The sequence below is a fragment of the Ornithodoros turicata genome, chromosome 7 (assembly GCF_037126465.1).
Source record: "Ornithodoros turicata isolate Travis chromosome 7, ASM3712646v1, whole genome shotgun sequence".
Classification (NCBI taxonomy): Eukaryota; Metazoa; Arthropoda; class Arachnida; order Ixodida; family Argasidae; genus Ornithodoros; species Ornithodoros turicata.
The window spans coordinates 13,197,583-13,209,915 of NC_088207.1; the positions used below are offsets into that span (position 1 = coordinate 13,197,583).

Below are 12,333 nucleotides of genomic sequence, written 5' to 3' on the forward strand. Positions count from 1 at the left end.
TTGCATGATTTTTATGACTTGATTTGTCCCCAACGGCGACCTGTACCACTGCTTCTCAAAAAGCAGAGTCTTCCTCATGAAGTTGATGCTGGCAGCATAAAACATACAGGGTGGTCCACCAACCATGATAGAAATTCATAGTAAAAAACGTAGGCCCCGGAGAGACATGCGGTCAAGGGATTTTTTCTGCCAATAACTTTTGCCACATATTGGTAACATTTTTATTTCATTTCAATTGACAGAAAGTTAATTTCTTGAATTGAACTCCGAAATTTCCCAAGGCAACCTAACGGTTTCTTTGCGGGAATGGGTTCCCCGTGATCATTTTACTCAGTATACCACATAATCCCACTCGTAATGCAATGGCAATTGCCGAAATAAATTTGCCCAAAATCCGTGGAAGAGCCTTTGGCTCCGCCTTTTTTTTGACGGCTTGTAGTTTGAGCGCAAAGCTGCGAAGAAAGGAGGTTACATTGACACGCCACACGAGGGGGGAAAGGTTTACAAGCCTTGCCCACGGAGCAAACACGCGCAGTGAGTGCGGGAATCAGAGCTATCTTATCAAAAATGAGGTCACCCGACGGCTTGTAACTAGACCCTGAAGTTTTAGGGTTTTATTTTTTTCCAAATTCGGGGGGTAAAATTCAGGTCAATCACTTGATGTCGAAAATTCATGCAAATTCGGGCTGAAAAATTACCATCAGACTGAATTTGGGGATAAATCGGGCTCTATTGTCGAACATTGTAACACAACGTTCATTGTACAGCCTATCCAGAGTATCAGACGTTGAGGTCAACCGTGTATTTTGTGAAAAATTAGTATGTCATTGCCGTGAGGTGCCTAGCTTAGGTGCAGTTTTGCGAGTAGAAATCGGGTTTAACCCTAAACCTGTGAACCTCGATTCGGGGTGCAAATTCAGGGAAAAATCGGGTTTAACCCTAAAACTTCAGGGTCTACTTGTAACCCTTTCCCCCCTCGTGTGGCGTGTCAATGTAACCTCCTTTCTTCGCAACTTTGCGCTCAAGCTACGAGCCGTCAAAAAAGAGGCGGAGCCAAGGCACTCATTTCCACGGATTTTCGGCAAATTTATTTCGGCAATTGCCACTACATTACGAGTGGGATTATGTGCTATACTGAGTAAAATGATCACGGGGAACCCATTTCCGCAAAGAAAACGTTAGGTTGCCTTGCGAAATTTTGGAATTCAATTCAAGAAATTAACTTTCTGTCAACTGAAATGAAATAAAAATGTTACCAATATGTGGCAAAAGTTATTGGTAGAAAAAAATCCCTTGACCGCATGTCTCTCTGGGGTCTACGTTTTTTTTCTATGAATTTCTATCATGGTTGGTGGACCACCCTGTAGACATTGCAATGATGTTCACAATCTCCAGCATGGTGAAAAAGGGAAGAAAGGCATGCTGTGCTTGTAAAATGGTTTCGTCATGCTCATGCACACAATTAACATTCCTGTGTATGGTATGCTTATCAAAGCGAAAGGCACTGGAGCTACACGATGTGTAGATGCTCTTTTTTTTTTTTACATTCCGCGTTAGCGCTGCAAAGCAACTGTGGCTATGAGCAGCGTACAGATGCAGAGAGATGGAGAGAGGACAGTGGAAAGGAGTGGGGGACAGGGGGGGGGGGGAGAATGTGTAGATGTGTAAAGTGTGTGCATGCAATGAGTCAACTGGATATCCTAAAAAAAAAACATCCAGCAGCTTATATGTGGTGTTAGCTGCTTACCTAGCGAACATACTGATGTATGAAGAAAGAAGGAAGGAAGTCACTGAAAAGGTTAGCCAGCTGCAGGACTCGAACCCACATCTTCTGGATTGTTTGTGTTTGTGTTTGTGTTCATACTGATGTAGCAAAGGTTTCTAATGGTCCAGCTAACTTCACTGTAAACATCTGAGAAAAGGGAAAATATAACTTGACTCACTTGACTCGTCAGGTGGGGAGAACTGCAGGATGTACCAGCTGATGCCAGACACCTTGTTGTCATCTTGCTCCACTGGAGTCCAGACCGTTACCGACCCCTCCGACGACAGCATACCGACAACCTGCGGAGAATGTCTCGTCAAAAGGAGGAAACAGGGAAGGAAGGACTTACAATATGAGGCGTAGAATTGAGAGCTGATAAGGCCGCCACAATGAAGTTCTCTTTCACTGTCAGAACCTCCCAAAACCCAACTGTTTCATCTGAAATGTTTTCGATACAAGATTAGGCTTTGTCAACAAATATTTGTTAGAAACGCGAAGATGCTGCCACAATAACAATCTAATTTCCAAGTTTTTCCAATTTGAGGAATTATAGCTAATAAGGGTCAGTTAAACTTTACATCTAAAAGGCAGTGAGCCAAGTCAGCCTAGATACAAATTTAAGCTAGTGAGGGTGATAAGCAAAAATGTGGGGAATTTAGGGAGACACGATGCAGACTATTGCAGATAGATAGAGCCTGAAGATTTAGGGTTTAACCCGATTCTTCCCCGAATTTGCACCCCGAATTGAAGGGTGCCCATTTAGGGTGAAACCTGATTTTTACCCAGCAAATCACCCTCACTGAAACGTCTGTAGCAATGCACACTTGCTTGTATAGCAGGTAACACAAATTACATTTACTGTTTGTACCAAACCAGTACACTTCGTTGGAGTAATAGAGCCCGATTTCTCCCCAAATTTAACATACTGGAGGTTTTTCGACCCGAATTCACACAGATTTAGAGCACACGTTTATTCCCCCGATTTTTACCTCCCGAATTTAGAAAAAAATATTTCCCGAAAACTTCAGGCTCTACAGATAGATATCTTGGCACTAATTTTTGTCTTTTCATTCAGCACTTTCCCACACTGCACAGATAGCATGTATGAAGTGTAACACAATGCCTGAAGTGTAACACAATGCCTGCATTGGACAACTGCGCCGGGTAAAACGCTGCAGCCCGAGCCCAGTCTAAGCCCGATGACCTCCTAGAACGTGACCTCAAGCACCTCTCAGGCCCCAACATCTCAATTACACTGGACAAGTGGCTAATCTTTCCGGTCTTAGTAATCTTCGAATTCACTATGGGCGGGATGCTTCAGAAATAGTATATTACGCTGGGACTTAAATTCTGCGATTCATGTTCTGCGCAGTTGTACAGCGCTGGACAAAAGTTTACGGAACACGCTTCTGCGCATTCATTCCTCAGTGTGCCGCGCCAGCAGCAAATGAGATTGTACAGATTTACAGACATGTGCCTAGGTAACCCAGTCACCTGTTTGAAAGTTCATATGGTGCCATTCGCTGCTGACGTGTCACCCTGAAGAAGGAATGCGCCGGAGCGTGTTCTGTAAACTTATCCAATATTTGACGCGAATTCGAGAACACGAATAATTTGCACACCCCTACCCAAAACACAAGGATGACACAACAATTGATGACCATAAGTGATGACACAACAGTTTTTGTGATGAGACAACAATTTTGTGCACCCAGTTGTTGCTCTTTAATGTGCACCGAAATCTCAACACACGGCACACCATTCAACATCCTCTGTGGACAACACATTTCCTTGAGCAGCTTGCACCATGCCATGTTTAAACCTGCACCCTTGGGGTCAGTAAGTAGTCATGTTACCAAACAGTTTACAGAGGCTGGTCCACTTTTCGAGGGGTGTCACCTGTTGCATTGATAGAGTTTTGATTGTTGCAACAGTGGACTACATAAGCAGCAGTGGTTGCATGTGTGTGTGAGTACAGAAACCAGTAACGTCCAAAAAAAAAAGTGTGTTTTTGTACAATTATGTAGTCACGTGGCCTATTTTTACTCCGGTTGTGCTCCAGATTGGGCAATAACGAAGTTAATGAGGTGTACAAAAGTTAAGAAAAAAAAATACAGATGCCACAAGTGATCATAATGAAGTGGAGACACTCACCTCTGCTTAGCTTCATCAGATCTCCAAACTCAGTGTTGATACCAATCACTTCCTGAGTAAGAAAGTGACACAAAAGCGTTCAAGTATGGAGACAACACACACAGAGTTGGGGTAATGCCAACCTGAATAATTGCTGATTATACGAGGTGTTTGTTCTTATTTGATACGGACCTTTCGAGAAACCTATAAGAGTAGTATGGATACCATTTCTGCAAATGGGTTATGTGGCAGGGCAACCTTCTGTGCAAGTGTTGCCGACCTCGCTATTTTACATTTGCCTCTAATTCAAGAGATGATCCATTGATTTAGGGAAGTTAGTCAACTGGTTGCTACACAGCCTTCTGCACAGAATGGCTGTTTGCTGTATAACCCAGCTGCAAAAGTGGCACCTGCACCGCTGTCATAACCTTTAACAGCGCTACCTATATGAGGGAACTTTTGTCAAGTTCACGTCACGGTTCCTGCCATTTGATTCGGTCCGCCGTTAGTTGGCTGCAGCAGCAAATCGGAGAGCAGATAAAAAAAGAAAAGCATGGTGCACAGTCAATGTACCAGACACTATGTGGCCGCCAGCAGATAGGGAGTTCAGGGCTAGGTGCTCCGGCTGCAGCACGCAAATGTCATAGCACATTGAGCGAAACAAGCAGCCCCACGTGCACTGACAGCTTGAAGGCAACACGACCCAACAGTGTGATACAGTGAACCCTCGTTAATATGACCCCCGATAATCTGACATATGCGCTTTACGACCATACTCCTGGGGAACAATGCAGTGAAATCTCTGCAAATCCCCCCACCCCGTTAATATGACAATTCCACATTATGACCAAAATTTTCGGGAACGACCATGGTCATAGTAACGAGGGTTCACTGTAATGGAAATGTGGTTGCCATGAGATGAAACCAAGAAGATTCGGAACGGAAAGACGGCCGTTAGGACGCAAAAAGGAAGGTGGGAGGGCAAACAAGCACGCAAACACGCTGCCATGACCATGATATGTAAACGGTCCCAGATGTGTGTATATTCGAAACAAATGCGTGTCCATCGGAGTTTGTGGAGAAGCTTCTGAATGAAGAGTTCGAACATGTTTGTGACGTTCACGATAGGCTGTGGCTTCGGACCAATGTGGCGCCTGCGCATACACAACACAGTGAACTGTTGCACATGAATATGATACAGCTATCGTTGTCCCTTCTTCGCACGTGGATGCGAAAGGGCGTGAATTTTTATATATAAGAACCTGTATCGAATGAAAACAAATGCCCCGCACAACAGCGATACAAGGGAGGCTATCCACAGCAGCCTTGTATGTGTGTAGCAAAATACAACGGAGAGTAAAAGTCTCCAAGACTGAGACCACACCAATATTAAATTCACTGTATATATCAATACGACATACAGTATAGTTTCAGTGTGCCTAGCGTGGACATTTGATTCTGAAAACCACCCCAACAGTTTTCCAGTGTCCCCCTATATGATAAGATGTCCAACCGTTTCTACTGCAACACTGGGTTCAGCATGGTATAAAGAGAGTAGCATTTTCGCTGACATCACTATGCAGGCTTCACTTTACCTAAAGCATGCTTGCACTGGAGCAAGTATCTTTCAGACTACCAGCGTTAAAGCAGACCACATTCCAATATTTGCGTTTCCGGTGAAGTCGTGGCCACCTGGCGGCGATTTCTAAAAGCTGCGAGTGGAGGTCCGAGAGCGTTGCCCTGACAGGGAAGCGGTACAGCGGTACACGTTTCTCTTGCTTATGGACAGACTGCTGGCAGCAAAGAATGTATCGAAATCGAAAAGAGGAATGTTGCACTACTAATTTCTTCTCGACCTGTTGGAAATACCCTCATGCTTTCTTTTAATAGTTTTGTGACCAAGAAGGATGGAACGGTGGTCCCATTTGTCGACCCATCGCACGAGTTTCCTGATCAACTCTGTCACCACAATTTTATCTTAATCAGTGATGGCAGGTAGTTAACTACATGTAGTTAAACTACTAGTTAAACTACCTCATTGTAGTCATAAAGTAGTCATCAACTACTTGCGGAAATGTAGTGGCAACTACTAGTTAAACTACTATTTCGAGTAGTGAACTACAGTAGTTAGGTTACTGCAGGCGCCAAATACTTCTGATTTTGCCTCAAGCTTTACGGCACGATTGTGCTTCCGACTTTTACCTTGAGCTACTTGTTTGATGAGAACGGAGGTGCAGAGCAATTGTGCCGTGCATGTGTACTAAATCTTCACTTTTAATGCTGCTTGTGATTCATATTTAGGTGTCCAAGAACACTATAGAATGGGATTGGTGTTGATGGACAACGTTAAGTACGGTAGTTATAGATGTAGTTATAGAAGTAGTTTTAACTACCTCAACTGAAAAGTAGTTGAACTACTAGTTAAGCTACTCCATTGCGAAGTAGTTATAGTTAAACTACTGTAGAAATAGTTAGTGGCCATCACTAATCTTAATATTAATCTTAGTACATACAGGATGAGGAACTGGCATTTCTTCGTCATTTTCGATGCATTTTCAAACCTCAAGCGAAGTAAACAATATCACCGTGCTAATGCGGTGTAGCCAAGCATCCACTATGAATGGTCTCTGGGAAAGAAAGCTTCTGCCTGGTGCCATAAGGTATCAATGAATGTCTCGATAAAAATATCGCACCAAGTTGTATGTAAATACCAAGAGCCGTGCAGAAAATAAATACTTCACTTTGCCAGAGCATCTCCTGCAATGCTCAGGTGTTATGTATGGTGTTCACTCAAGACAAGGTGTCAGATATATGTGTGTGTGCCAAGGATTTCAAAATATGTATTGTTCGTGTGTACCTTTGAAATGCAGTCACAGAGTTCTGCAAACATCAGGGTCACGTCAGCTTAATTTTGTCATCACCACACCAAACAAGAAGTGTTCTCTTGAGCTCTTGCAAATATCCATGTGAAAGTTAACTTGTGCATTAAAATTTTTTGTGATTACTTGTGTCTCAAAGTTCCCAAAAGTATCCTAGAGACCCTAAAGTCAGTGACAACAGAAGTCATACACTTGACCCCACCCCCCACACAAGAATCACTCTGCGCGCGCAAATGTAGTGCGGCACGGCCAAGTGGGGACTGGAGGAGTGAGAGAGGGATGGGAGGCCAGCACTACATCGTGAAGTGGGGGCGTCGTGCAATGGCTGATAGCCATTTGCGGGAGCCTTCCACGGGTGAGTGGGTGGTTCCAATTGTAGGACTTAAGTTGTCACTGACTATACACTTCCTACAGAGCTGTTGTTCCCTTGCAATGCTCACACGTAAATACTACAGGACTATGTACTACTCGATGGAGAAACTCAAACATAGTATTGCTTGCAGACTACTAATCCGCATTCCAAAACGCATGCTACGTCGTTCTTCCAAGCAACTGACCCCTGCTTTGCCTTCTGAGATTCTAAAGTGCCTCCTTTGTTCACTCGACCCCCGACGCATGTAAAGGAACTCTGATGACAGAAACTTTGTGCCTACTTCTCTGAGTTGAACTGCACAGTATGAGATGACCAGCAGACAAAATTAATTCGGTTTTCATGAAACATGTCAATTTGTGAGTATTAAAAACTAAAACAGATTAAAATAATTTCGATCAACACCGCATTCCCTACGCTCGCTTTGCTCGGACGTAGCCTCCTATATCGAAGATGCCTGCTTATCCGTGCCGAGCGCAATGGGAACCGTCCATCACGTCTGTTTCTGGCGTTTTCCGCAAGAGGCGCTCCCTTCCTAAAATGCTTTTCTGTGCCACTTCGGGGTGATTGAGCAGGCATCTTACAATATAGGAGGCTCTGGCACAGAGACCCCGTACGTCTGCCATCTTGGAAGTTTGGGGCGCCACCTGTAGTTAATTGAAATCGCTAATTTATAACGAGGCTAGCACTTAGAAGAAAATCCTCTTTTGAAATAAAGCAGCGGGCAGCCGTGGTAACACATTTATTTGGCAGATCAACTTTTAGAAGTCAGCTCTTATGACGTTATGGAGGTTGTCATCAACTCTGCACAAATATGTGTACCTGTCAATGACACACTATTTTTCCCAGTAAAAAGCCCAAAGTAAATCAGTGAATAAAGGCTATTTTTCTTAATCCCACGATGTTCGCCGCAAAAAAGTTTATAATTTGTACACGAATCTTGCAGCTATTGCTGGAAGCCACTCACCCACTTGCTGTGCCAACAGCTGGAGAGGACCACTGTTGTGCAGTCACTCATAAAGCAATTTTGTGGGAGCTTGTTTAGGTACAGGCCAGGAAAATCGTTCCCTGCAAGTAACACACATCAGTTAAGGGTCTCTCGTTTCAGATATTGTTACAGCTTATCTTGCAATGTTAAGGCAACTAAGCTCCTTTCTTCTTTCAATGATACAAATTTTCTTCACTCAACCACGTTGTACGTATTAGGACTGCCATACTCGGCCATACAGGGCTCATAACCCATTTCTAAACACTCACTCACAACTGCATGTGCGAATAAATTCTGAAGCTTGAGCACCTCTTGCTTCGATTTTATGGACATACACACGGGTATTTTAGGCACGAAAAATTGTCCAAAAATACTTCCCAACATATCGAGTTTCTTTATTGGTCAGACTACTGCGTGCGTGCTAGTACACGCTCCTTTCGGGTTTCAAGATTTATTTTTAAAGGTGTCCATGAACAACCTATCCATCCTTTACCTTTATCCTTAACCTATCCTTTATCCAGTGATGGTCAGTAGTTAACTACATGTAGTTAAACTACTAGTTAAACTATCTGATTATAGTTAAAAAGTAGTTATCAGCTACTTGCAGAAATGTAGTGTGCAACTACTAGCTAAACTACTACAGTCGACCCGCGTTTATCCGGACTTCATTTATCCGGATACTATCCGGGGTACTATTTATCTGGGGTACTACACAACAGAGGGGTAAGAGACAAACAAGGAAAAAGACAAGCATGCCAAGCATGCAAAAAAGCACAAAGCAAAAATATCTCAAACATTCACTATCGGCGTTGTACAATAGAATAGATGCGCAGCACTCTCTTTACAGCACACTCTCAGCACAGTTCTCTTACATCGCATTATTTTACCACGTCACTACAGATTTCCACCCCAAAGATTTGTCGGAAAAGAGCCTATCAAGCCAGAGGCAGATCCAGACCCTCGGTTTGGGGGAGGGGGGAGAGCGAAATCCAATGTATATAACCTGACATTTTGAGGGGCGTTCGCCCCCCCCCCCTGGATCCGCCACTGTGTCAAGCCCATTTAGAACAAACTTGCGTCAGTAAGCGAGGAAACAGCTTGCACCATACTCTATATGAAGAAATAAGGATATAGCGGCAGCTCACCGGCGGGCGACGCAACTGTGTCGACAACAATGACTGTCTGTTTCGTCTCCCAGTTGCACTGCAAGGATGAAAAAAATTGAGCCCAAGTCAACAACTGTTGTTCAAAATCTTTGGGTCCAGCTCTATTCCCCCTCAGGGCAGCATCTCGAAGCACTATTCACGTATTTCAGCTCACACACAGTTACCACACATTATCCCTGTGCATCGTCGATGATACGTTGAGCCCGACGGTTTCTGAAAATTTTTCTTCTAAATTCGGGGATAAAAATCGTGTAAATAAATATGTCCTCTAAATTCATGCGAATTCGGGTGAAAGAACTTCCAGTATGCTATCGGCAGTTGCTCTAACTGTACCAGTTTTGGTACAAACAGTGATGTAAGTGCATTTTCTGCCAAACGAGTTAGTGTGCATTCCTACAGATATCTCAGTAAGGGCAACTTGCTCGGTAAAAATTGGGTGTCACCCTAAAGGGGAGCCTTCAGTTCAAGGTGCAAATTCTGGGAAGAATCGGTTAAACCCTGAAACCTCAGGCTCTAATGATATGCCACACAAACACAAAAGTGACTCAAAAGCAGAAAAGTGACACAAAAGCAGAAAAGTGACTCCATCAATGAAATTTCATTGGATTGTTATACTACAGGACTTAGGTTAGTAGGTAGCAGGACCAGTAGATGCTACATGCATCCATGAAGAATTGTGAAACTTGCATGTGACACTGAGGTATTCATGAAATCAAACTGAATCCTCCTACAAAGCAAATGAAGGTGCTATGGAACCTCAATACTATAATCAAACTCAAACTCAACTCAATACTATCTTCGATATTAATTTCCAATGGTTTGAAAGAAATGTTTAAGTCCACAGCCTTGCGACTGGGAAGCATTTTGAAAAGATTTTCTATTGAGTCTGTCATGGGTGGACGTGCATCCAGTTTCCAGTTCATGATCATTATACATGGTGTCTTTTTTTCTTTGATAGATATTTTTCATAAAAAAACTATAAGGGCTCTAGACATCCTGCTTTCACTTCTATCATCTCTGGGTCAGCGTACATTCATGGCCATCTGTTGCTCAACTGTCGAATGACTAATCGTTAGAAATCCTAAAAATTCTAAAAATCGTTAATTAACTTTTTAATTATAAAAGCTACGAAGTTGTCCCAATGAGGACATCTGTTCCTTACGGTCACCTGATATTGTAGCCGTTTTCAGAACAAAAATCCGTTTGGTAGAACGTCCGCAAAAAATTTGTGAAGGAACATCATTTTTTCTTTATTTTGTTCCTTGTGCATCTTCGGAGACGTATCTTTCCTTCACCCCTAGTGTGAGAGGGCGAAGGAGCACAGTGCCGCCTCATGCGTCGAAGATAAGTTTGAACTTGCGGAAACAAAACAAAACAAAAACATAAGTACCAGGGTGGCTATCACCCTCTCACATTGGCGGTGAAGGAAAGACGCGGCAATGAAGATGCGCAAACAAAATAAAGAAAGAAATTGTGTTCTTTCACAAATTTTTTGTGGACGATCTATCGAAAGGATTTTTGTTCTGACAACAGTAATGGTATCAGGTGACCGAAGGGGCCAGGTGTCCTCATTGGGACGACCTTGTGGCTTTTACAATTAAGAAGTTAATTTACAAACTTTAGGTAATTAGTTATTCAACAGTTGAGCAACAGATGGCTAAGAATGCCCGCTGACCCAGAGATGATAGAAGTGAAAACAGGATTTCTATAGCACTTATCGTTTTTTATGAAAAATCTGCATCGACAAAAAACTGTATGTATTTCGCTTGAATTTCTGCCAATTTGGGCTGCATGCCGTATTGTACCACCCATATTCGTAGAAAATATCACCCAAGAATTTTTAAAGCTTCCATAATTCCATATGTGGCTATGAGCAGCGTACAGGCATGGACCGAGGAAGAGAGGACAGCTGGAAGGTGTGGGGGACAGAGGGGTTAGCATGCATCCTGGGCAGACTTCAGGGGGAACTGTCCTGACGTTCATCGAGAAAGTCTGCAGAAAAACCCACAGGAAAAAACTCAGACAGCAGAGTCGGTGCAGTCCCAGAATCGGCATGGAAAGTGATCGTCCTAACCACTATGCCACAGGAGCTAGTACACCCAAAACTTCACAAGCGAATTGATAACATAACTATGTAGTGATTGAATAATTAGAAGAACTGGTGAAATTAGGTACCACTTATAGCTTCACTTTGAAATTCAACTGGCGGGATGTTACATCTGTAAAGGATCATTATAAAGATATGCGAGGTGAGCTTACCTTTACAAGTTGGCAGGACTGAAAATGTGGCCCCCCGACCTCAGATTGCAGATAAACTAAAATGTTCCCATCGGGGCTGAATCGAGGTGAGTAGATGCACTTGGCTGTGTCTCCAATGCTTACTGTGGAAGAAAACAAGTCCAACGATTGCTGAGCACAATTCCTGACGTGCTTGGAATGATAATAATCCCTTATCGCTTCCCTCTGAGCCACGTAATAAATTAAGAACAGTGCTTACTGTAGTTGTCACCCTCAAAGTCATAATAGTACAGCTGAGACCTGCAATAAAAGAGCAGAAAGTAGGCTTATGAAAAAAAAAAAAAAAACCCGGAGTATTTTTTTTGTATAACAAATATTTGATATTCACGTAGATCTCAATGCACTTTCGTGATAATAACAATTATAGGTGAAGAAGTAGAAAGTTTGAGAGAAGTGCCTGTTCAGCACACTGAGGCACATGAGATGTTTTGCGGGATTGCACATACATGACTACTTTTGCAGCAGGCCCTTGTTAAGGTTACTCTTGTCAACACAGGCGACTCTTGATCAATACACATTCTTAACAGAGCCATGCCTACTCGCCAGAGGTTATATTGAATGCATGTGTAACATTTTGGATGTCACATATACATGTACAATGCTACCCTTGGCACACCCTCTCCTCTGATATAATGCCCTGCGTTCAAAAGAGACAGATTTGTCACACTATAGGAATACCCATTGCGTTCCCAAATATTAGTGATGCATTGTGGGGGTCACAGTGTGTTGTGACG

General features: G+C 43.0%; 1 protein-coding gene across 4 annotated transcripts in view; it reads right to left on the minus strand.

Annotated features, from left to right (window-relative positions):
• Positions 1-12,333, minus strand: part of LOC135400212 (acylamino-acid-releasing enzyme-like) — a 55,065-nt gene that overhangs the window by 15,970 nt on the left and 26,762 nt on the right. For all 4 annotated transcript variants that reach the window (XM_064631970.1, XM_064631973.1, XM_064631972.1 and 1 more), the window contains exons 9-15: positions 11,799-11,839; positions 11,561-11,682; positions 9,281-9,338; positions 8,115-8,215; positions 3,920-3,971; positions 2,115-2,203; positions 1,944-2,064 (exon numbers count right to left, since the gene is read on the minus strand). In XM_064631970.1, coding sequence (XP_064488040.1) covers positions 1,944-2,064; positions 2,115-2,203; positions 3,920-3,971; positions 8,115-8,215; positions 9,281-9,338; positions 11,561-11,682; positions 11,799-11,839 — 584 coding nt within the window. The remainder of the gene's footprint in view (positions 1-1,943; positions 2,065-2,114; positions 2,204-3,919; positions 3,972-8,114; positions 8,216-9,280; positions 9,339-11,560; positions 11,683-11,798; positions 11,840-12,333) is intronic.